This window comes from Bombina bombina, chromosome 7 (assembly GCF_027579735.1).
Source record: "Bombina bombina isolate aBomBom1 chromosome 7, aBomBom1.pri, whole genome shotgun sequence".
NCBI classification, from domain to species: Eukaryota; Metazoa; Chordata; class Amphibia; order Anura; family Bombinatoridae; genus Bombina; species Bombina bombina.
This window is the reverse complement of record NC_069505.1, coordinates 173,242,006-173,266,494: the sequence shown is the minus strand read 5'-3', so window position 1 is coordinate 173,266,494 and position 24,489 is coordinate 173,242,006. Positions and strand designations below refer to the sequence as shown.

Genomic DNA, 24,489 nt, shown 5'->3' with positions numbered 1-24,489 from the left:
CCAAAGGACTACAGTGAACGAAGATACAGCAATAAAGAAAACAAGCAGGGATTATTTGTGTTGCAGACCATTTAAACCAGCTGGGAAAATGCCAATTTCAAGGAACTGACAAAATAACCCCCAAATCTCCATGTGCAGCATAACACTTATAAAAGTGAGCTGGACCAATTGCATTAAAAATATCTGTGTTCTAGACTGCTCACTACATCCTTTGCTATGCACCCCAACTTCATTCCTTATCTGTCTATCTCCTGCTGAATTCTCTCCATGAAAGTTGTACTTTGCTACAAACACTGAGAAAGCAGCCTGGAGCGATTTGTGTAGCTATGAGCTGTATATGCCTACTGATCGCCTGTGTTCAACTGCCTGTCAACATAAAGCTCTTTTAGAAGCATTTTCCAATATGTCCTTCCAATGTACTGTTTATATCACCCAGTCTGTTTAATTAATTTAGCCAACTAAAGTTTTTTTTTTCCTACCCTCTATTAACCTCAATCTTGTTTTCTAAGTGTTCCCTAAAACCCATAATGTTTCTTTTCATTTCCATATCAACTCTTCTCATCCCTGAGCTGTCCTTACTATTACTCCATCACTCTACATGCCCCCTTCCCTCCTGCCACCAAGATCTGATCCTTTACAAATTTCAGGTCTGCCTTTAATCATCCTTTCTACCAGATCTATGCAACTGAACCATGTGGTCTATCAATCATACCCCACATGATGTCTGAACCAACAGCCCCCCTCTTGTTGTCACCCCACCTCTTGCTCACCAAATTTCAGCCAAGTTTAATTCTGCCCTCATCTGCTTACAGACTCATAGTCATGTTAGGGTGAGTCAACCCATAGTCTGTGTCTGCTCTGCCTCACCGACTTGAACTGTGATTTATTTCTCTCCATAAGCAACTTCATTCTATGCATCCATCTCTTGCTATTTGTTTTATCTATTTACCCTCACACACTGTCTCCCCCATTTTAGTCTGTGTTCCCCACACCCATCTAATACTACCTCTTCCTTTTGTCTGCAAGAATGTTTGTGCCGACACCCTCTTAGGGCTGTTTCTCCTCATTATACTAAACTTAGGTCAATTTATACATACTACACTATATGTTTTAAAGCCACATTATAATTTGATCACTTTGTGTCTCATCTGTTTAGAGCTGTAAACTCAGATAGAGCATTACAATTTTAGATATAAGAAATTTACCCTGACCCAATTTAGTCTGTCTCTTTCTACTCTAGATTTAATATAATATCCCTGACTTTAAACCCATCTTTAATGTTTCAGTTTAATCTGTATAGCTGTCTTCACTGTGAAACCACAGCATGTTTTTAACCCAATTGTAATAAGTCTGCATCTTTTACCCCATTTTAATACAACTCAATCTATATTTTAACCAATCTATTCTTTAACCCTAAAATGCCTCTTTTTAATCCACTTCTGAGACGTCTGTGCCTTGTTACCCCCCACCTCTAAAAAGTTTGTGCCTTGTTACCCCCACCTCTTAGAAGTCTGTACATTGTTACCCCCCCACACACACACCTCTGAAAAGTCTGTACATTGTTACTCCCACACACCTCTGAAAAGTCTGTACATTGTTACCCCCCCACACACACCTCTGAAAAGTCTGTATTGTTTACCCCCCCCACACACACCTCTGAAAGTCTGTACATTGTTACCACCCCCCCACACACACCTCTGATAAGTCTGTACATTGTTACTCCCACACACCTCTGAAAAGTCTATACATTGTTACCCCCCCCACAACTCCTCTGAAAAGGTCTGTACATTTTACCCCCCCACACACACCTCTGAAAAAGTCTGTACATTGTTACCCCCCACACACACCTCTGAAAAGTCTGTACATTGTTACCCCCCCACACCAACACCTCTGAAAAGTCTGTACATTGTTACCCCCCCACACACACCTCTGAAAAGTCTGTACATTGTTACCCCCCCACCACACACCTCTGAAAAGTCTGTACATTGGTTACCCCCCCCACACACACCTCTGAAAAAGTCTGTACATTGTTACCACCCCCCACACACACCTCTGAAAAGTCTGTACATTGTTTACTCCCACACACCTCTGAAAAGTCTGTACATTGTTACCTCCCCCACACACACCTCTGAAAAGTCTGTATTGTTACCGCCCCCACACACACCTCTGAAAAGTCTGTACATTGTACCCCCCCACACACACCTCTGAAAAGTCTGTACATTGTTACTCCCACACACCTCTGAAAAGTCTATACATTGTTACCCCCCCCACACCTCTGAAAAGTCTGTACATTGTTACCCCCCCACACACACCTCTGAAAAGTCTGTACATTGTTACCCCCCCACACACACCTCTGAAAAGTCTGTACATTGTTACCCCCCCACACACACCTCTGAAAAGTCTGTACATTGTTACCCCCCCACACACACCTCTGAAAAGTCTGTACATTGTTACCCCCCCACACACACCTCTGAAAAGTCTGTACATTGTTACCCCCCCACACACACCTCTGAAAAGTCTGTACATTGTTACCCCCCCCACACACACCTCTGAAAAGTCTGTACATTGTTACCCCCCCACACACACCTCTGAAAAGTCTGTACATTGTTACTCCCACACACCTCTGAAAAGTCTGTACATTGTTACCCCCCCACACACACCTCTGAAAAGTCTGTATTGTTACCCCCCACACACACCTCTGAAAAGTCTGTACATTGTTACCCCCCCCACACACACCTCTGAAAAGTCTGTACATTGTTACTCCCACACACCTCTGAAAAGTCTGTACATTGTTACCCCCCCACACCTCTGAAAAGTCTGTACATTGTTACCCCCCCACACCTCTGAAAAGTCTGTACATTGTTACCCCCCACACACACCTCTGAAAAGTCTGTACATTGTTACCCCCCCACACACACCTCTGAAAAGTCTGTACATTGTTACCCCCCCACACACACCTCTGAAAAGTCTGTACATTGTTACCCCCCCACACACACCTCTGAAAAGTCTGTACATTGTTACCCCCCCACACACACCTCTGAAAAGTCTGTACATTGTTACCCCCCCCACACACACCTCTGAAAAGTCTGTACATTGTTACCCCCCCCACACACACCTCTGAAAAGTCTGTACATTGTTACCCCCCCCACACACACCTCTGAAAAGTCTGTACATTGTTACCCCCCCACACACACCTCTGAAAAGTCTGTACATTGTTACCCCCCCACACACACCTCTGAAAAGTCTGTACATTGTTACCCCCCCACACACACCTCTGAAAAGTCTGTACATTGTTACCCCCACCACACACACCTCTGAAAAGTCTGTACATTGTTACCCCCCACACACACCTCTGAAAAGTCTGTACATTGTTACCCCCCCACACACACCTCTGAAAAGTCTGTACATTGTTACCCCCCCCACACACACCTCTGAAAAGTCTGTACATTGTTACCCCCCCACACACACCTCTGAAAAGTCTGTACATTGTTACCCCCCACACACACACCTCTGAAAAGTCTGTACATTGTTACCCCCCCCACACACACCTCTGAAAAGTCTGTACATTGTTACCCCCCCACACACACCTCTGAAAAGTCTGTACATTGTTACCCCCCCACACACACCTCTGAAAAGTCTGTACATTGTTACCCCCCCCCACACACACCTCTGAAAAGTCTGTACATTGTTACCCCCCCCACACACACCTCTGAAAAGTCTGTACATTGTTACCACCCCCACACACACCTCTGAAAAGTCTGTACATTGTTACCCCCCCACACACACCTCTGAAAAGTCTGTACATTGTTACCCCCCCACACACACCTCTGAAAAGTCTGTACATTGTTACCCCCCCCCCACACACACACCTCTGAAAAGTCTGTACATTGTTACCCCCCCCCCACACACACACCTCTGAAAAGTCTGTACATTGTTACCCCCCCCCACACACACCTCTGAAAAGTCTGTACATTGTTACCCCACGACACCTCTGAAAAGTCTGTACATTGTTACCCCACGCCACCTCTGAAAAGTCTGTACATTGTTACCCCCCCACACCTCTGAAAAGTCTGTACATTGTTACCCCCCCACACCTCTGAAAAGTCTGTACATTGTTACCCCCCCATACCTCTGAAAAGTCTGTACATTGTTACCCCCCCCCACACCTCTGAAAAGTCTGTACATTGTTACCCCCCCCCACACCTCTGAAAAGTCTGTACATTGTTACCCCCCCACCTCTGAAAAGTCTGTACATTGTTACCCCCCCCCCCACCTCTGAAAAGTCTGTACATTGTTACCCCCCCCCACACACCTCTGAAAAGTCTGTACATTGTTACCCCCCCCACACCTCTGAAAAGTCTGTACATTGTTACCCACCCACACACCTCTGAAAAGTCTGTACATTGTTACCCCCCCCCCACACACCTCTGAAAAGTCTGTACATTGTTAACCCCCCCACACACCTCTGAAAAGTCCTGTACATTGTTACCCCCCCCACACACCTCTGAAAAGTCTGTACATTGTTTACCCCCCCACACCTCTGAAAAGTCTGTACATTGTTACCCCCCCCCCCACACCTCTGAAAAGTCTGTACATTGTTACCCCCCCCCACACACCTCTGAAAAGTCTGTACATTGTTACCCCCCCACACCTCTGAAAAGTCTGTACATTGTTACCCCCCCACACACACCTCTGAAAGTCTGTACCTTGCTACCCCCCCCCCCCCCCACACAACTCTGAGAAGTCTGTACCTTGTTACCACCCCCCCCTCTAAGAAGTTTGTGCCTTGTTACCCCCAACCTATAAGAAATCTGCCTTGTTACCCCCGGCTCTGAGAAGTATGTGCCTTGTTACCCACCCCCCACACACCTCTGATAGATCTGTGCCTTGTTTCTCCATCGTGTATATGACCCAGCAGTCTGTCTGCTTTAACTCCATTAAGCTACCAGTGTTTTAGTTTTTTGTGTACGACCCCAGTCAGCTGTTATATGACCCCGATCTATCTATTTCTGCCATATCTTCAGTTTGATCAACAGTTTTAATCAGTGTTCTGCTAACAGTCTATTTTCTACACCTCTGCTCTAAACGCTCACTTTTTTACTTCCCCGCCTGTCCCTTTCCGTGCCCGCGTCCCTCTCCCTGGCCCGCCGTGTCTATACCTTCATACAACAGGAGGAGGTGCAGCGTGGCGGGCTGTGCCGGACATGTCAGGCAGTGCGCGGGTCCCCTCTGCATACTCAGCTCGCTCCGGCCAGTGCCGCCATTGTTTCTGTGTCCCTTGGGCTTAGGGCCGCGTCCTCACTCGGTGCAACCGCGCACTCCCAGCTGCCCGCTCCCTTCCCAACATGTCGCTCGCTCAGCCTGAGCCAGCCAGACCGAACCAGTCCAACCCAGAGCACATCCAACGCTGGAGCGCCCCCCAGTGGCCACAACGCGCTCACCACGATGCCATAGCAACTGCACACTGGCTGTTTACATTGATGACGTCATTTAATTAACCCTGTACCAGGGAACAGTTACCAATGTTTTTTTCCGTATTACTTTCACTACCAGAGTTAAACATTGTTGCTATATTTAAGCATTAATTACAACAGATATGTTAAAATATAACTTTTGTTACTTGGTCGTTTATTGGGGGGGGGGGGGGGGGGGGACAATTATGTTAAAAAATCATTTGAATACACGAATACATTGTATAATAAATATTTTTTTTACACAGCTAACTAAAAGTGTAGTATTACTTTACAAAAAAATAAATCTGCTAATGTGCATTAAATTCCATATAAGGTGATGTCACAGACATCTGTTGTAAATTAATATGCATAAATAAAAAGAGAGAAGCGCTCAACCTGGGAACGAACAATAGCATAATAGCTTGTTCTATGGCTAGTTGCCACCCTAGAAGCAGCCTCTTTTGCTCAACATGTGCCTTTTACAGAGAAGAACTTTCCTGAAGCATATCAGTCTGATCCTGACTTCACAGTACAGTCCAGTTCGTTTCCAGGTTGAGGCTTCTCTCTTTTTATTTATCTGTTGTAATATGCTAATCCATCTTTTATTCATAATTTAGTTGTAGGAGACAATTATTTTTATTTAAAGAGACAGTAGAGTCAAAGGTAAATGTTCATGATTTATATATCCAGTTTTCTGCAACTGTCCAAATAAACGGAAAGCAAACACCTTGATATTTTTTTTATATAAAATGTTGTTATGTGTAATGAAACAACTTTGCAAAGTATTTTCATTTTTTATTTTACTTCCTTTTCATGTAATTTAGCTCTCAAAATTGAGCAATTTCTAATTATCAGAGCCTAGAATGCACCCTATTGACTTCTCAAGGCTAAGACTGCTACATATCTGTCCTTATTGGCTTTAGCTGATAACAGATGCAAAACAATCACTTTATCCCCTTCACTCCGTTATGATGGTTCCATGACGTCCGTCCCTAACAGTGTTGGGCTTTAATGCTTTTAGAATGGTGAGGGACATCCTACCTTATTTGGCGTCCTGTAGCTTCCCCCTTTTGAAGCAGTAAATAATCGGCCTGGGGGGCTTGCCTAGCCACGTAGGCAGTCCCTTATCATCCGATCCGGCCTCAAAAACACTTTCCGATGTTAACACTTGTGCAGGCACAAAGGGGTTAAACTAGCTTTATGACAGTGGCTTGCTTTGTTGTCTGAGGACTAAAGCCCAGATTGGCTCCACTAAATAAGGCAAATAGTGGGTGAAGTTTGGCTGTCATTTGTTTTAAAAAATGTGAAAGGACCCGTAAACACCTTGTAATTACAATACATTTCTGTTTGTGTTGTTATATAATAACATATTAGCCAAGTCTTAATGTCTTTAAAACAAAAATAACATTCTTTTTACTGTAATTTTATAATAATGCCAGATTTGGAAGAGCCCATCTGGCTTTAATCCTTAAATAACAAGGCTAGGCCCTGGGCTATAATATTAGTATCAGAGTGCATTGTTTGCAGCTTTTATCAATTAACGCCAATTAGGAATATATATGTAGCAGGGTTTACCTTAATCGATCAGCAGGGAACAGTTATGTTCTGGGAATTAGAAATTGCTCTATTTTCAAAGCTAAATTACATAACATGGGGGCAAAATAGATAATTAAAGTATATTGCAAAGTTGTTTCATTATGCATAACTAAATATTTTATATATAAATCTCAAAGTGTTTACTGTCTCTTGGACTTGGCTGATATGTTATTCTATAATATAAATTGTCTTGTGAATACAAGGTGTTACTGCCCCCTTTAACTTCAATTATCAATTGTTGCATATTACCTCACACATACTCAACCATATACAAAGACATATACACACTGTCACAGATACCAGACGGCTAAGGCTATCCCCCACCCCCCCTACAACCTCACCCCTGTTGTTTCTCTTTTTTTTTTCCAAAATATTTTTATTTATTAACCAAAAGCAGAAATACATGCCTTACAAATCGGCTTATCTTTCACCTCGCAGGGTAAACCATAACATAAAGAAAACCAACATTTTAGGCTCATATTTCACTCGCAGGGTGCTTATTTGAATTTGCAATAATAAGGTATTAATTCATATAAATTAGATCTTCACTTATGAGTCAGCCTCCTGTATTCAAATATATTATTTGCCTATAACCTTAAACTCAAACCTCCTCAATCATTCAGGTGGCCCTCTAATACTTGCTATTACAAAGGAGACCCTTTCTTGCAGAAAATTTAATATTACGCGGATAACAGCCTTGTCTATCATCTTCCTCAAATCGTGTATCTTACTTTTGGTCTTTTTCTCTTTTTCCTTTCCTCCTAATTTCCTTTAAAATATATTCTAATTACAACCGATACAGATATACAGATATAAATAATAAAAAAGACACAAAACAACACAAAACAAAACTAAACAAAACATAATAAAACAAAAGGGCGGGAGAAAAAAAATAAAAATTTTTTATAGTTAAAGCCAACTCCTCTCCCCCGCTTCCCTCCTCACGAATTATTCACAGTTCTCTTTATACATAATCATGTTGCCAGGTGTTGATATTTATTTAGCAAAGTTAACTGTTGAAATGCTTGTGAATCCCGAAGTGGAGCCATTATTTGTCTTTGTACGTCACATGACTGGGATAATAAAAACTTTTCCCACTTTTCCATCAATGAGTTTATTTTACTCTCCATAAGGATTGCTTGGCCTATTAAAGTTAGTGTCATTTGGAGTAGCATTTCCTTTGCGAATATAGCTATACTAGGTGCGTTCTTTGCTTTCCAATTTCTGAGAATTAGTTGTCTTGCTACCAAGATAGCTGTATTAATTAGTTGTTTATTGTAAAATTTCTGTCTGCCTGTGCAAGAAATATTACTAATTCTGGGCTTAACTTTAATTTGACCGGTATATATTTGTTTAGCCAATATTCTACCTTACACCAAAAATTATTTATCTTAGGACAAGAAAAAAAAGCATGTATACAAATCGGTATCTAGGGCACTACATCTTGTACATTTAATAATTTGCGCATTCTTTCCATCTTGACATCGATCGAGGAGTCAGGTATGCTCTGTTTAGTAGTTTAATATGGGATTCTCTGAATGAGATCTCTCGGGAGAAGTCTGTTATCAGGACTAAACTTTTCCTAAAACGATCTAAATTGATCTCCCTGACATCTTCGCACCACTTCGCATGGAGTATTCTAATTTTGGCTTCAGCCTGTAAAGACATAATAGTTCTATACATATAAGAAATGGAATGAATCCCTGCACTATAAATTCTAATAAATGTGTCTATGTCTTTCACATTATTTAGGCTTTCCGCTGTTAAGTTATTGCTATTAATAAAATGTCGTACCTGTAGGTACGCATAGAATTGCCTTTTTTCCAACTTAAATTCTTTGGCGAGAATTTCAAAAGGTTTAACAGTCATTGTTTGGTAATCAATTAACTGAATGATCCATACTAGTCCTTTCCTGTTCCACTCACTAAATACACTTGATTCCATTCCACTTATAAAGTCGGGATTCCCCCTAATAGGTAAATACTGTGATATTTTAAAGTTTACTTGAAGCAATTGGCATATTTTTTTCCATGCCACAGTAATGTTTTGAATTGTGTACTTGTACTTAGCTTTTTCCATTGGTCTAGAAACTGGATAATGTAATACAGCTTTCAAGGAGAGGGGGGCTATCGCCTTTTCCTCATTTTGGTAATTAGTTACATACTCTGCCCCTGATAACCAGTCTAGCGCTATTTTTGCCAAACAGACCAAGTTATATATTTTTAGATTAGGGAGGGCAAATCCGGCATCAGTTGTCAGATGAGCCAGATTTTTAAGTCCTATCCGTGGCTTCCCCTTACCCCAAAAAAACTTTGAACATTCAGAATTAAATTTTTGAATATCTTTAGCTCGAATAAATACTGGTATATTTTGCATGAGGAATAGAATTTTTGGGAACAGCATCATTTTAATCAGTAATATTTTTGCTGATAGAGAGAGTGGGAGTTTAGCCCAAGTTTTTAAGGAATCACTGCATTTCAACCAGATAGGTGTATAATTTAAGCTGTACCAATCGTCTAAATTCTTTGATAAGATAATCCCTAGATATTTAACCTTCCCTTCTGCAAGTTTAAATGGATTATCAAGCAAACTATTTCTTTTTTTAATAATCCACATGATCTCGGATTTCTTTAAATTGATTTTGTATCCTGAGAATTTACTAAATTCATCGATTATTCTAGTTATCAGTGGTATATTTATTCTGGAATTACAGATATAGAAGAGGATGTCGTCCGCATATAGAGACAGAACATATCTTTTATCCCCTGATACGACCCCTTCTAAACTATTCCTACATCTAATTGCCAGGGGTTCTAGTGAGATATTAAAAAGTAATGGTGACAATGGGCACCCTTGTCTTGTTCCTTTCTGGAGTGTCACCCCTGGAGAACTCAAGCCATTAACTAATATGTAAGAGATAGGATCCTGATAGATTAATTTGATAAAGTTTGAAAAATTTCCCCTTATCCCAAAACTGTTCAATGCTGAGAATAAGTGATCCCAGGTAATACTATCAAAGGCCTTATGGGCATCGACTGTCAGCAGGGCAAAGTCTGAGTCTTGTTTTCCCTTTTTACTCTTTCCAGTTAATGCCTGCTCTATTAAAAACATGGCGGTTCTGATATTTTTCTGAGAAGTCCTACCTGGCATAAATCCAGTTTGGTCTGTGTGTATAATATCTCCTATGATGCTTTTAAGTCTGTTTGCCAAAATACTGGCCATAAGTTTGTAATCGGAGTTCAATAGGGAAATTGGACGATAAGAGTCCATACATTCCACGTCCTTGTCCTTTTTATGTATTAATGTTACATTCGCCGCTGAGAAATACCTAGAGGGTTTAACATTTTCTAAAAAATAACTATTAAATAATCTCCCCAAAATGCAGACGACATCCTCCTCCAATATTTTATAAAATTCTGCTGGAATTAGATCTGGGCCTGGAGCTTTGCCATTGGCAGCTTTCTTTATTGCCAAAGCTATTTCCTCCTCCGTTATCTCTTTATTCAATACTTCAAGCTGCTCTGCACTGATCCTTGGAGTAATAATCTTTTTCCAAAAATTGTTTTTTGCTTCAAGGTCAATTTTATCAGGCGCATATATTGTTTGAAAATAATTATGAAACTGTGATAAAATTTCTTTCGGAGAGATATATCTCCGGTCTTTAACCTTAATGGCTCCAATAAAATTATTTCTTTTCTTGCTTTTTACTAGATTGGCCATTGCTTTGGCTAGTTTAGGTGAAAATCTCTTGAATCTTAAGTAGTTATTAACCTCAGATTTTGATATCTGTTGGTTTAAAAAAGTTTCTCTCTCTAACTTCGCATTTTGATAATTAGACCAGTTTAACTTACTGGGATTTTCTAGATATTTTGCATACTTGTTTTTTAACTGATTAGCTAGTTGAATCTCCCTCTTGCCTATAGCTTTCTTTCTTGCTATCATATATGACTTGATCTGTCCTCTGAAAAAGGCTTTTGAGGTCTCCCAGAAAGTTTCTATCTTTGATAGATAATTTTTATTGAAATAGAGAAACTCTCTCCATTTAGCTTGCATCCAATTTCTAAATTTAATATTAGATACTAAGAATGAGGGAAAGAAAAACCCCAACTTTTTACTCTGTTCAGTCTTATACTGGCCTAATACTAAAGAGATAATAGCGTGATCCGAGATCACAATATTAGCAATGTCTGTCCTAATCTCAGCGCCTAAAAGCGATTCACTAATTAAAAACATATCAATTCTTGAAAAAATTTTGTCTGATTTTGATTCACAGGTATATGCCCTCTCATCTGGGTGCTGTAACCTCCAAACATCCCTCAGTTTCAGATTTTTGACGAATTTATTTAAGCCTTCAGCTTCCCCTTCGATATCTATTTACCTGTGTATGTTTATAGCGATCCAGATATGGGTTAATTACACTATTAAAATCCCCTCCAATTATTAACTCTGAATCTATAAAATCCAAAAGTTTGGCGAAGAGGTTCTTCCAAAACAGTGGCGAGTGCTCGTTTGGAGCGTAGATATTACAAATAGTGAACCTTCGTTCTTGGATATATAAGTTTAGAATTAAAAACCTGCCTTCCTTATCTATTATCTGAGATTTAATCTGATAGTCTAAATTTTTATTAAAAAGGCAGGCTACTCCTCTTTTTTTACCAACCGCCGGGGCTGCTACTACCTCACCAATCCATCCCATTCTTAATTTGGCTGATTCTATTTGATTCAGATGTGTCTCTTGTACTAGTGTTATATCAGGGGCGGATTTCTTCAGCTGATATACTATTCTTTTCCTCTTTATGGGTGAATTGATTCCCCCCACATTCCAGGATAGAATTTTAATTGTTTTTTCTACTTGTTTCTTTAACATTTTTTAATAAAGCCGTACTAAACATTAATAGTTTAAAAAATATATTGGACGTGAGGGGGGAAGCCGAGGAGGAGGAAAGGGGAAAGAAGAGAGTGAGAAAGAAAAGAAAGAGAAAAGAAAAAAAAAAAAAAAAAAAACACCAGACATACCTACAAACAAACATATATCGTCTTTCAGCTTGTAAACCTATATATTTCCTGCTTGCCATAATGTTCTTATACAACAGGACTCTTAGCAAGCCTAATATTCTTAATAAACTGTTTGGCTTCCTCTGTTTTGTCTATCAGGACAATCTCAGAATTCTGCCAAATTTTAAGTCTAGCAGGGTAAATCATAGTAGCTTTTATCCCTAAGTCAATCAATTCAGTACAGAGGGGTGCCATCTCTCTTCTTTTATTTAGCGTCTCTGAAGAAAAATCCTGAAATATTAAGATCTGTTTATTGTGCATTTCAAATGGGATAGCTTTACGGTAAAGAGTAATAAGTTTATGTTTGTCCTGAAAATTTAAAAATCTTGCTATAATTGGTCTCTTCAGCACTTGGGAATTATCTTTCCTTTGACTTACCCCTACCCTATGAGCTCTCTCAACCGGTAGCGGGAGTTGATCTATGGGAAATCCCAGTGCTTTAGGTATTACGGAAGAAATTAAATCCATAATATCTGCATATTCTTGTACTTCTGGTATGCCTACAAATTTTAAATTATTCCTTCTAGACCTATCTTCAAGGTCATCAATACGCATTTGCATATTCTGTATTAGTTTACCTTGTGAGTCAAGAGTAGCTTGTTGACTAAATTGCATATCGTCTATATCAGAGATTCTGTTCTCCATTTCAGATATCCTATTGGAGAACTGCTTAACTTCGTTAGACAATGATACAATCTCCTTTCTTATGTTATCAAACTGTGGCATAAATATATCAGAAATTTGCTTTACCAGACTCTCAGTATTGATATTTTGATTCATGCTTGGGTTTTTCTCTGCTAAGTCTAGATCAAGGGCACCAATACTGTTGCGAGTTTTTTTAGGTTGTTTAGGTGGCATATTTCCTGAGCTATTTTTTGTAGTTACTAAGAATCTGTCCATAGATCATTCATACAAACTATATATATAGAAAGAAGAAAGAGAGAAGAAAAGAAAGAGAGAGAGAGACAAAAAAAACAAAAACAAAAAAAAACCACACGTGGGACTGTGAGGAGGGGGGATGAATACCCCTATTAGTGATTAATCAGAAAAACTCTACTTACAAAACTATATGAACCTAGTGAGAATTGACGTGATTAAATAATATAAAGAGAAAAAGAAAAAAGAAAAAAAAAAAAAAAAAAAAAAAAAAAACGGGGGTGTGTCAAATATTATATATTTCTACAGTGTTAATGCCAGTATTGTAAGCTGGCGTGAGTTGTCTCTACTTCAATATTGCCGTGAAGGATAGGGGAAGAAAAAAAAAAAACAAAAAACAAAAAAAAAACAAAACCAACAACACAGATACAGATTCTCTTATTACCTTACTAAGATAAATTCCTCACTCCAATGTCCCTGCCTCAGAATCAGACCAAGCTTAATTCTAACAGTACTACTGTTCTCTTACAGACTCATCAAAACTTATTTAACTTTAACACAGTTTTTATACAGGCCTATATATATATCATAGGCTTAATGTAACCGTTAAGACCACAGTTTGAGCTCTTGATAATTCTGTAGTCTAATTTGTTTACATATCTCAGCAACTTATTTACAAAAAGAAAACAACGGAGAAAAAAAAAATAGAGGGTCTCAGCCTCCTACCTAATACTGTAGTTATACCAAAAAATATTTTCCCACCTTGCTAATGCACATGCACTATCCCAATCTATAATTTGGCTGTCTCCTTTTGCCTGTACTAAATTTTAAGGATTATTTTATCATACTTAGTACTGATTTTCCACCGGCTCGGCTTTTTAGTGTATACACCAGATTTTATTCAGTTTCCCTAGAATCTTCTCTATCTCCCTGTAATAGATTGTTTTCACCCAGAAAGCATTACCCTTGTAGTACCTTTTAAATAACCTATATCGTTACAATGAATAGGCACATACAAAGTCCAGCTGAGTTAAGATTTTAACCCTGTCTTCTCCCTTCTCTTTCCTTAAAGTGCATCCCTAATCACTGCGGTATATACATTGAGCCCACAAAAGAGAAAAATACAGAAAAAAAAAAAAAAAATGCATCATGCCTCATATAACTTGGCAACAGAGAAATGTTCTTTATCTCAACAGTCAGTTAAATCACATGAAAAGCAGGGACATTCACTTGAGAAGCAGAGTAAAAAAAAAAAAAACAAAAAAAAAAAAAAACAACATGCATCGTATGACTTGGCACCAGAGCGATGGTCTTTGTCTCATCAGTCAAATGAATCACATCCAATGTCCCCAATACTGAAATAGCCACAGTGTCTTGACCTCCTATTTCTCTTTTTCTCCCTTTCTCCTTTTTCTTTTTCTTTTTTTTTTCCTTTCCAAAAAAAATGGGATAGTACTAGGATCTTCAATCTGCCGTTATTAGGGGGAGAGACATTCGCCCACAAAGAAAGAAATAAGAAGTTTTTAGCCACATAAGTCCACTAATGGAACTAGCCAGTAATTTGCTCCTTATTGACTTTCTAGGGAATAATTCTCTTTTTTTCCTTTTTCCTTCCCTTTCTTCTTCTTCCTTGCTCTCTCCCTGTCTTTTTTAAACCCCCCTTTCTTTTAGAATATACAGCAAAAAATCTTCAACATAAATAAATTCAGAGAGTACTTATCTGTCCTTTTCTTGAGTCAGATTCTTTCCCTTTATTCAGATACGGTGGACGCTGGTAACTTGCGACCCAGGGGTACTTGTAGATGAAAGCAAGCACTTTCTTCTCTTTTCTTTTTGTTGTTGTTCCCTCCTTGTTCCTCTACCTGGGTTTCTGCGAGACCTCAGTATCTTTATGCTGACTTCGATTTCTCTCAGCGCTGGTTATAGGGGTGGTTAGCTGCGGCATAGAGTGACTCCTATCCCGGGCAGCCCGTTTAGGAGTGGGGCAGCATAACCCACCTCACCCCACCACCGGCCGCCTTGGGATCCTGGGAGTACCTCAGCTACGTCTCCACTCAGCACTGTATCCACACTTTGTCGGCCTGCAGCAGCGTGTCTCCTTCAACTCAGAGCCTGGGGTCCCTCTGACAGTTAGTCGCTTTAGGTTTCTTCAGCGTAAAGGAACAACCTCCTTCTTACCGTCCTCAACCAGTTACTATATACAAGCTGTGGCCCCAGCGACTGGGCCTGGGCGGCTGTGTGGGGCTCCCGATGTCCGCTGCTCGATTACTAAGCAGCTAAGAGCCGGTGCCGTGTCTCGCTCTGCACCTATGGCCAAAGGATCGAGGTGGGTGGTGGTGAGCGGTACCTCACACTCCTCCAGGACGCCAGATTTCACGCGTCTCACACTGCCTCTCTCACCGCTCCTCCCACTTCCGGAAGCCCCCTTCTCCAGACCTCACCCCTGTTGTTTCTCAGTGGTTTTGGGCTCCTCAGAGTAACCACCATCTCTGGAAGCTGTTTGTTTGCTTTGTTTTGGCTTGTTTTTGTGTTCAGAGAAGAGTTGGTTTATGACCAGGAAAACCCTCCTAGGCTGGCCGAGCTCCTGTAACTCCCGGTCGGCCGCCTCACAACGGACACCCGCCTAACCCCTCTCAGGCTGGCCATGCTCCTGGAACTCCTGGTCGGCCACAGGACAGCAGAACACCCGCTAAATTTAACCCAGGTCGCTCCAGCAACCATGTGCCCCAGAGCTCCGCTCTTTTGGGGATTAGTAGCCCCTGGGGAGTACAAGGGGTGGGGGAATTGCCGGAGGGGAGCTCCTTTGGGAACCGGGGGTTTTGGACACATCTAACCCCATAACTTCAACGGACTGTAACTCCGGTCCCCAGAAACAAATCATGCTGATTTTTGGACTGTGAAATCTGGGGATGAGAGCTTTAAAATAACACCCTGGAAGAAGTGCTGCCGCTCCACTGGGATCACCCCGATACCGCCACTCCTAGGTATTGAGATTATGTGGGACTGTGGCTCCTATGGAGGCGCAGATCAGTCTGGAGGGGCGGGAATGGCGGGAAAATAGTGGGATTGTCCAGGGTTTTATCAAGATGAGCTGTCTGTATAAAAGGAGTGTGTGTTTTCAATAAAATCAGTTCTTGTTTAACCTGAATGCTAGTCTGTCTAGTTATTTGGGTTGGCTCCAGCTAAAATCACTTTCCTGGGCTACATAGCAGCCTGTTCCAGGCAGAGAAAGGATCCTCAGGCAGAGCTAACCAGCCTGGGTAGCTGGAGTCTGTCACAGGGTGGGACCCTGAGTACTGGTGCTGTCGGGCATCAGGGGTGGCTACAGGCTGTGGTCACTTACCAGCTACATAGCTGCAGTCGGGAGGGAGGAAGCAGGACCCATTTGGTGGAGCTACCCAGTCGGGGTAGCCGGGGGATCCGTCACATTGGCTGGCAGCGGTGGGATCTGCTTCTTTCACACAGTTTTTGCTGACAGAGGAGACGTACCACAGTAGCCGGTAAATATGGAGGCAGAATTCCTAGGAAGAGTACAAAAGATGCTGACCGGAACAAATGATCCTTGTTCGGAACAGGACGTTCTGGCATGGAGGAACCTTGCCCTCCGAGACCTCTGGTGGGAGGCTCTGCAACAGGAGAAGGAAAATGGAAAGGTCCTCCCCACGAATGACATGAGATTTCCGGGTTCGGTGGACCGTGAGACTGCCTTTCCTGGGAGAACAGCCAAAGAAGGAATGGCTAGCTGTTCTACATAGACTGATCCAGCAAGAGATGTGGGTGGAGAACGGCTATCGGGCCCTCCAATGGCTCGCTATGCAAGTGCAGCCATGGCTGGAGGAAGGTTCCCCCACAGAGGGCTTTGGCTTCGGCGGCCCTGGATTGCTGTTTACAAAAAGGACAGAGGATCCACAGTTTGGGAGTGAGACAGACCAGGGTCTGGAGGATATCTCTTGGCTCCAAGAGGAACTGCTGGATCTCTTGGAGGAGACCTGGCTGCTAGACGATCTGGATTTTATAATTGACCAGGAAGAGGCACTGGTCAAGGAATACAAGAGGCTGTTGGATCTCACTAAGCAGCGTGCCAGGGGCATACAGATCTGGGGTGCAGCCCTCTGGGATTCATGGAGCTCGACTGTGGAGGAGTGGCAGCAAAGAGAAAGGGAACCAGGGCTGCTAGATCCTGATCAGCAGGCTGGCTCTGAGCTTATAGACTTGGACAAGGGAGCCACCCCAGCAGAAGTGCTGACAACAGGGCAGATAGCCGCCGGCCTCTGCCCAGCACCTGTAACAGCTCCAGGAAACCTGGGAGTGGAGGTATTCGTCCTCCCTCCCCTTACAGAGAACCCCTTGCAGGTAGAGATGGATGTCAATAACTCTCCCCAGCAACAGAACCCCTTCCCGGGAGTGGAGACAGTCGGTTTCTCTCCCCAGCGGCAGAGCCAGGAGCCGGGAGAGGAGACAGTCGGTCTCTCTCCCCAGCATCAGAGCCATCCCCTGGGAGCAGAGGTAGTCATCCTCCCTCCCTGTAAACAGAACCCCTTCCCGGGAGAGGAGACAGTCGGTCTCTCTCCCCAGCGGCAGAGCCAGGAGCCAGGAGAGGAGACAGTCGGTCTCTCTCCCCAGCGGCAGAGCTATCCCCTGGGAGCGGATGTAGTCGTCCTCCCTCCCCGTAATCAGAACCCCTTCCCGGGAGAGGAGACAGTTGGTCTCTCTCCCCAGCGGCAGAGCCAGGAGCCGGGAGAGGAGACAGTCGGTCTTTCTCCCCAGTGGCAGAGCCATCCCCTGGGAGCAGAGGTAGTCGTCCTCCCTCCCCGTAAACAGAACCCCTTCCCGGGAGAGGAGACAGTCGGTCTCTCTGCCCAACGGCAGAGCCAGGAGCCAGGAGAGGAGACAGTCGGTCTCTCTCCCCAGCGGCAGAGCCATCCCCTGGGAGCAGAGGTAGTCGGTCTCTCTCCCCAGCGGCAGAGCCAGGAGCCAGGAGAGGAGACAGTCGGTCTCTCTCCCCAGCGGCAGAGCTATCCCCTGGGAGCGGATGTAGTCGTCCTCCCTCCCCGTAATCAGAACCCCTTCCCGGGAGAGGAGACAGTTGGTCTCTCTCCCCAGCGGCAGAGCCAGGAGCCGGGAGAGGAGACAGTCGGTCTCTCTCCCCAGCGGCAGAGCCATCCCCCGGGAGCGGAGGTAGTCGTCCTCCCTCCCCTTACAGAGAAACCCTTGCAGGGAGAGACGGTTATCGATATCTCTCCCCAGCGGCCGAATCCCTTTCTGGGAGAGGAGAGTTGGTCTCTCTCCCCAGCGGCAGCACAGTTTCCCATGGAGAGGGAGTAGCAGACCTCCCTCCCCAGCGGTAGATCTCCTTCTCGGGAGAAGAGACAGATGGACTCTCCCCTCAGTAGCTTGGCAGGGTCTCTACCCTTTTCTTGTCCCAGAGTATTTCTCACAGGGGGCAGGCGTTGCATTGGGCAAGGAGGATAAAAGTGTATTCAGTTAGTGCCACATGTTTGGGCACCCGAGCTTTACCTGCCCCTCCAAGGAGCAACCTCCCCCTCTGGTCTGGGGTGGGAATACAGCTGGGAAACCGGCACTAGCTTTGTTTGTGGGTGGGTCACAGAGTGTCACGGAGAGAGGCAGTGTGGCCATAGAACTTAAGGATACTAGAACTTGTGGGACAGCAATTGTTTTGGAGCCGGCCTTAGAAAACTTGTTCGGGACGTTGTCTTATGTGACTATCCCTGCGCCCAGGGCGCAGGGTATATACATCAGCAGGAACCCCCCAGGATGCCCCAAGCTCAGGAGAGATGGGATAGCCTCTCCCAGCAACCGAGAAGTGGAGGGCCACCGTCAGACAGCCCCAGGCCGACCCGTTAAGGGTCTAGCCGGGTCTGCCGAACTGGAGGGGGGAAGATGTCACGGATACCAGACAGCTAAGGCTATCCCCCACCCCCCTACATCCTCAACCCTGTTGTTTCTCAGTGGTTTTGGGCTCCTTAGAGCAGCCACAATCTCTGGAAGCTGTTTGTTTGCTTTGTTTTGGCTTGTTTTTGTGTTCAGAGAAGAGTTGGTTTATGACCAGGAAAACCCTCCTATGCTGGCCGGGATCCTGGAACTCCTGGTCGTCCGCCTCACAACGGACACCCGCCTAACCCCTCTCAGGCTGGCCAGGCTCCTGGAATTCCCGGTCGGCCACAGGACAGCAGAACACCCGCTAAATTTAACCCAGGTCGCTCCAGCAACCATGTGCCCCAGAGCTCCGCTGTTTTGGGGATTAGTAGCCCCTGGGGAGTACAAGGGGTGGGGGAATTGCCGGAGGGGAGCTCCTTTGGGAACCGGGGGTTTTGGACACCCCTAACCTCATAATTTCAACGGACTGTAACTCCGGTCCCCAGTAACAAATCATGCTGATTTTTGGACTGTGAAATCCGCCGCTCCACCGGGATCACCCCGAAACCGCCACTCCTAGGTATTGAGATTATGTGGGACTGTGGCTCCTATGGAGGCGCCGGTCAGTCTGGAGGGGCGGGAATGGCAGGAAAATAGTGGGATTGTCCAGGGTCTTATCAAGGTGAGCTGTCTGTATAAAAGGAGTGTGTGTTTTCAATAAAATCAGTTCTTGTTTAACCTGAATGCTAGTCTGTCTAGTTATTTGGGTTGGCTCCAGCTAAAATCACTTTCCTGGGCTACATAGCAGCCTGTTCCAGGCAGAGAAAGGATCCTCAGGCAGAGCTAACCAGCCTGGGTAGCTGGAGTCTGTCACAGGGTGGGACCCTGAGTACTGGTGCTGTCGGGCATCAGGGGTGGCTACAGGCTGTAGTCACTTGCCACTGCCAGCTACATAGCTGCAGTTGGCAGGGAGGAAGCAGGACCCGTTTGGCGGAGCTACCCAGTCGGGGTAGCTGGGGTATCCATCACACACACACATACATACATTCATACATACATAAACACACTTACACATACACACCCATACATACATACACACATACATACATACATACATATATACACACCCATACATACACACATACACATATACACACCCATACATGTCAAGAGTGCGCTCTACTAGACTCTAGATTCATTGAAAGGGGCTATTCCGTTTAGTTATTTGAACAGGCTAAAACTAAAGTTTCTCTAATGGACAGGAAAACTCTTTTACTCCCTACTGACAAGTCAAAAAGAAGGAGAAAATCTAATACATTAAACAATGTCAGATTCATCACAACATATAGTCAGGGCTCTAGAGAAATACAAAATATCCTAAAGAAACACTGGGGTGTGTTAAAGGCAGATCCCATACTGGGCGATGTTTTACCAGATCACCCATTGGTAACTTTCAGAAAAAATATGGATTTTAAAAACATTTTAGCACCCACAAGATTGCGTAATTCTAATAAACCTTGTATAATTAAGGATAAAACACACTGGTTACAACAAAAACCCGGCACCTACAAATGCGGGGTATCCAGATGTGGCATGTGCCAATATGTAAATAGAGAGATTACCTTTACCAACTCAGGGGGAGACATCACATTCAAACAGAAATATAAGAGCAACTGCAGTACCACCTATGTAGTTTACTTGCTAAAATGTAGCTGCAATTTGATTTACATAGGAAGAACCAAAAGAAGTATACGTACAAGGCTGGGAGAACATGTCAATAATATAAAAAATGGCCTCATGACACACAGTGTGCCAGAACATTTTAAATCACATCACAATTCAAATCCTGCATCCCTCAAAATCCAAGTCATAGACTGGATACCCCCCAATAAATTTCCAAACAGGCTTCTAACACTCAGACGCAGAGAATCATGGTGGATTTACCAACTAAACACCATGCAACCATCAGGTCTAAACCTAGAATTAGACCTGCAAGCTTTCATGTAGTTTTACTAAAAAACACCTTTTTAAAAAAACATAACATCAGATTTTTATTTTAGTGTCTACAACTACATATTGCTTTTTACAGTTTTTAATATATAAAGGTTTTTTAACATAAAGCGTATTGTCCATTTTCTTATCTATGTTTATATTTTAACGTTTATCATTGCATTTAAGGTGATAACACTGAACAAATTTTATATGTTTTTTAAACATACAATAATGCAAAGCTTTTTTCCTACTTAACAAGCTCACCTGCCAATCAGTTTCACCACACTCTGACTGGCTGGTAATCAATCATGCAATTAATGGTCCCTTTTATAAAGCCGGTAGGCACCATGCTTGCAACACTTCTAATTTTTCATCTCTTGAGAAAGTCTGGGCGTTCTCAGACGAAACGCGTAGAGTTTGTTTCATAGCTGTTTGTTATACTATAACACAGTTTGGATGTAAAGATACCTTTATATGCAGATTTTATTTGTGCTTTTTGTAAGTAGCCATTTGTATGCGTGAACTTGCACTGAATTAAAGAATACTACACTTGAATTGGGCTGCGCCTGTCTTTGCTTTCTTTTCACAGACTACTACCTGCTGGAGGTGTTTGGAGAATACACCCCCCTCTGTCTCAGGCAGCGCTCATCACTACAGTGACACAGGAAGCAGACTATCACTGACACCTGCAACACGCTATCACAGTGGATCCACTTCCTGCTCAACAGAGCAACCGGCTTTTCTACAGCTTACAGACTTAACCCAGGAACGTAAGCGCCCCTCAGCTTTTCTGTTTTTCTACATTAACTTTTTCCTAGTCCTTTGGGGCTGCTACACCTCTCTTGGAGTACACCTCTAAATGCCAAGTGACTGAACTTTATGTAAATACCGGCAGACATTGTTAATCACGAACTTTAATTGTGGCAAGTTTGTTACGCCTTCTATATAACCTATTTCTTTTTTCAGCGTATCAATTATACCTGTGTAATTTGATTATACTAACACTGGCATATTTGATCTGTTTTGTTTTGTTGGGACCGCTTGTTAAGAATCTATGTTTAGTGCAAATGTATCAATAATCCAGCTTTTTCAATTCACTGGTTCCTTGTGTTGCGGTCACCACTTGCAGATCCTAATCGCCACATACCTGTGTAATTTGAATATACTGACATTCGCATATTCAATCTGTTTTGTTGGGACCGCTTGTCAAAGCGCAGTGATCCAGCTTCTCTGACACTCTGGTTTCTTGTGCTGCGGTCACCATTTACAGAGCCTAATCGCTCTCTCAGTACACAACCGCTGCAGCGTTTACTGAATACCTTGCTTCTAGTCACGTACTAGTACTTAAGAACAGGATCTAACAAGGTGCATACTCATTCGTAGTGGCGATTTTTCGTCATTATATGTTGTACTTGTCATTTGCTTTTTCATTTACTTTAACTAACTTTGATAAATTTTAATCCATTTTTATTTTAACAGAGGGATGTACATAAGACCTGTTGTTATTATTACTGTATAGTGCCCACGGAAACCAACACTCAGGTAGGAAGAAGCCTTTTTGAATTCAGTATTCCCTCATTCAGCTGATTTCATCTAGCATATAATTACCAGACTCCAACTTATTTGTGCTGTACTAAATACAAATAGGGGGAGTAGCTCAGGTAGTTCACATTGAAGTTTAAATTGCTTACAGGCATATATAGAAACTAATCTGTTTTTCTCATACTTCACACAAGTGTTTATTTGTTTTTTTTCATATATTATATCATTGGCATTTCTTAGATACTCACTTATCAACCACATTGCAGTTAGGCACCTTCAGGCAGCCATGAACAATTTTGAATTCGGGGACTGCCCGGATAGACATCTGAGAAAAAGGGCACTGAATTTACTTAATCAGACTAACATTGTTTCAACCAATTCTGAAAACTTTGACCCAAATGCCCTATTCAAAGACCTAGAGAAACTACTAAATAATGACACCAGAGAATGGCAGGACCTAGTGTTGCTTGATAACTATGTCTTACATGACATAGTTCCCAGGGGACTAAGGTTGTATAAGAAACCAGCCTTTGAACTAGAGGAGGTAGAATTTAGCACGGAGTGGGATAAAGCGTTCCATGACTGCTCACTTACCTTAATTAAAATCCTCATCAAATATAGAGAATACAAACTGGACAAAATTAAAGTAGATTTAGATAAATTGTTCCCTAAAAATCAGAACTTTCAGAATATTGATCATTGGAAGAAACTCAATGATAGTATTCAAGAAAGAAATAATAAATATGGGTCTGACCTAATGAGTGCAAAATACAAAAAACTTTGCAGAGATATGGAAGACTATCAAAATGATAGGGTCTATACTTATAAAACAAAAGAAATCACTCATACCATATCTGAGAATGACACTAGAAATGACATATGTGAACAAAGACCTTCCAATCATTACACTAGAAATCCACACATAAATCGCAACACATATCAGTCACAACAGAATGAAAACTACAACAGACACTCAACTGAAAATTACAATAAAGGCCATCAACAAACCATGCAACACAATGGACAACTGAGTTTTAATACTAGCTCACACTCAATAAATAGAAATAGAAATCAAAACACAAACACTTTCAATAGGCCTCTCTCAGTTCCCCATACAGGTGGTAACACAGAACACAGAGGTGATAATCATCAATTTAACAATAATCATTATCGTGATAATAAAAATGGTAATTTTAGGAGAAATTCCAACACAGGAAACCACATTGCACATCATACTACAAATACAGGCTTCCACACTGCCAGGAAGGAATCCTGGCGAAGCAGAAATAATTCCAGCTGCTTTACTCCACCATATCTTAAAGAATCTAGATTTAACATTCCAACCACAAATAGATTCAATACTTTGGGGCACTTAGGAAATGGCAACTCAAATACAGTTTTAAAGCCCAACTGGCAAATACAGGGGGCGAAACCTAAGTTCACACATTCAACACATAATACATCCAATCAGGATAATAGAAGTCACCAATTGCATTTTTTAGATCTCGCCACTTCCCCAACAGGAAGATTTTGAAACCAAACACACGAAAACATAATAGAAAACCCAAGGCTTTTGCCAGGCAAAAGAAGAAGAGCAAGCGGGGATGTAGAGGGGGGAGACAGATCCAACTTCTCAAACACAAAAAGAATGAGATAGATAAAAATAGAGCTAATATATTTAATCTTTCCACTGTACCATTGGGCAATAAAGAAATTAATCTTTTGGCGAAAGGCCTCAACTTTGCCCCCAAAAAAGCCCCAAACAAATTCCAGACTTACATAGATATACAAAAATATATTAGAAACCTGACCCTAAAAAGGTATTTTTTAAAAAACATACCCAGAATCACACCGACATTGCCTATCACCTTGGACCATTCTGACCAATCTGCTTTGGCGACTCTCAATGAATTAGATACGGGGGTGACTTTAACTGATACATTGACTCAAAATCAATCAGATTTGTTAGATCTCAGCACACATGACCTCGAGGAAAGTATCAAACACAGTGATTTTAAACGCAAATCTAGTTTTTACCCCTACACATCCCAAGGCCAATTTGTAAATACTTTTAATAAACTAATATGTGATGATCTCA

General features: G+C 42.3%; 1 protein-coding gene across 3 annotated transcripts in view; it reads right to left on the bottom strand.

The window, feature by feature from the left end:
* The window catches only part of HIPK3 (homeodomain interacting protein kinase 3), a 309,640-nt gene extending 304,236 nt beyond the window's left edge, over nucleotides 1–5,404 (bottom strand). For 2 of the 3 annotated variants that reach the window (XM_053720416.1, XM_053720417.1), the window contains exon 1: nucleotides 5,160–5,404. In XM_053720416.1, the coding sequence (XP_053576391.1) occupies nucleotides 5,160–5,235 (76 nt within the window). In that variant the 5' untranslated portion in view covers nucleotides 5,236–5,404. Of the gene's footprint in view, nucleotides 1–4,869; nucleotides 5,129–5,159 lie in introns of those variants that run through there. The other variant, XM_053720418.1, reaches the window with a different exon arrangement.
* Between the last annotated feature and the right edge of the window lie 19,085 nt (nucleotides 5,405–24,489).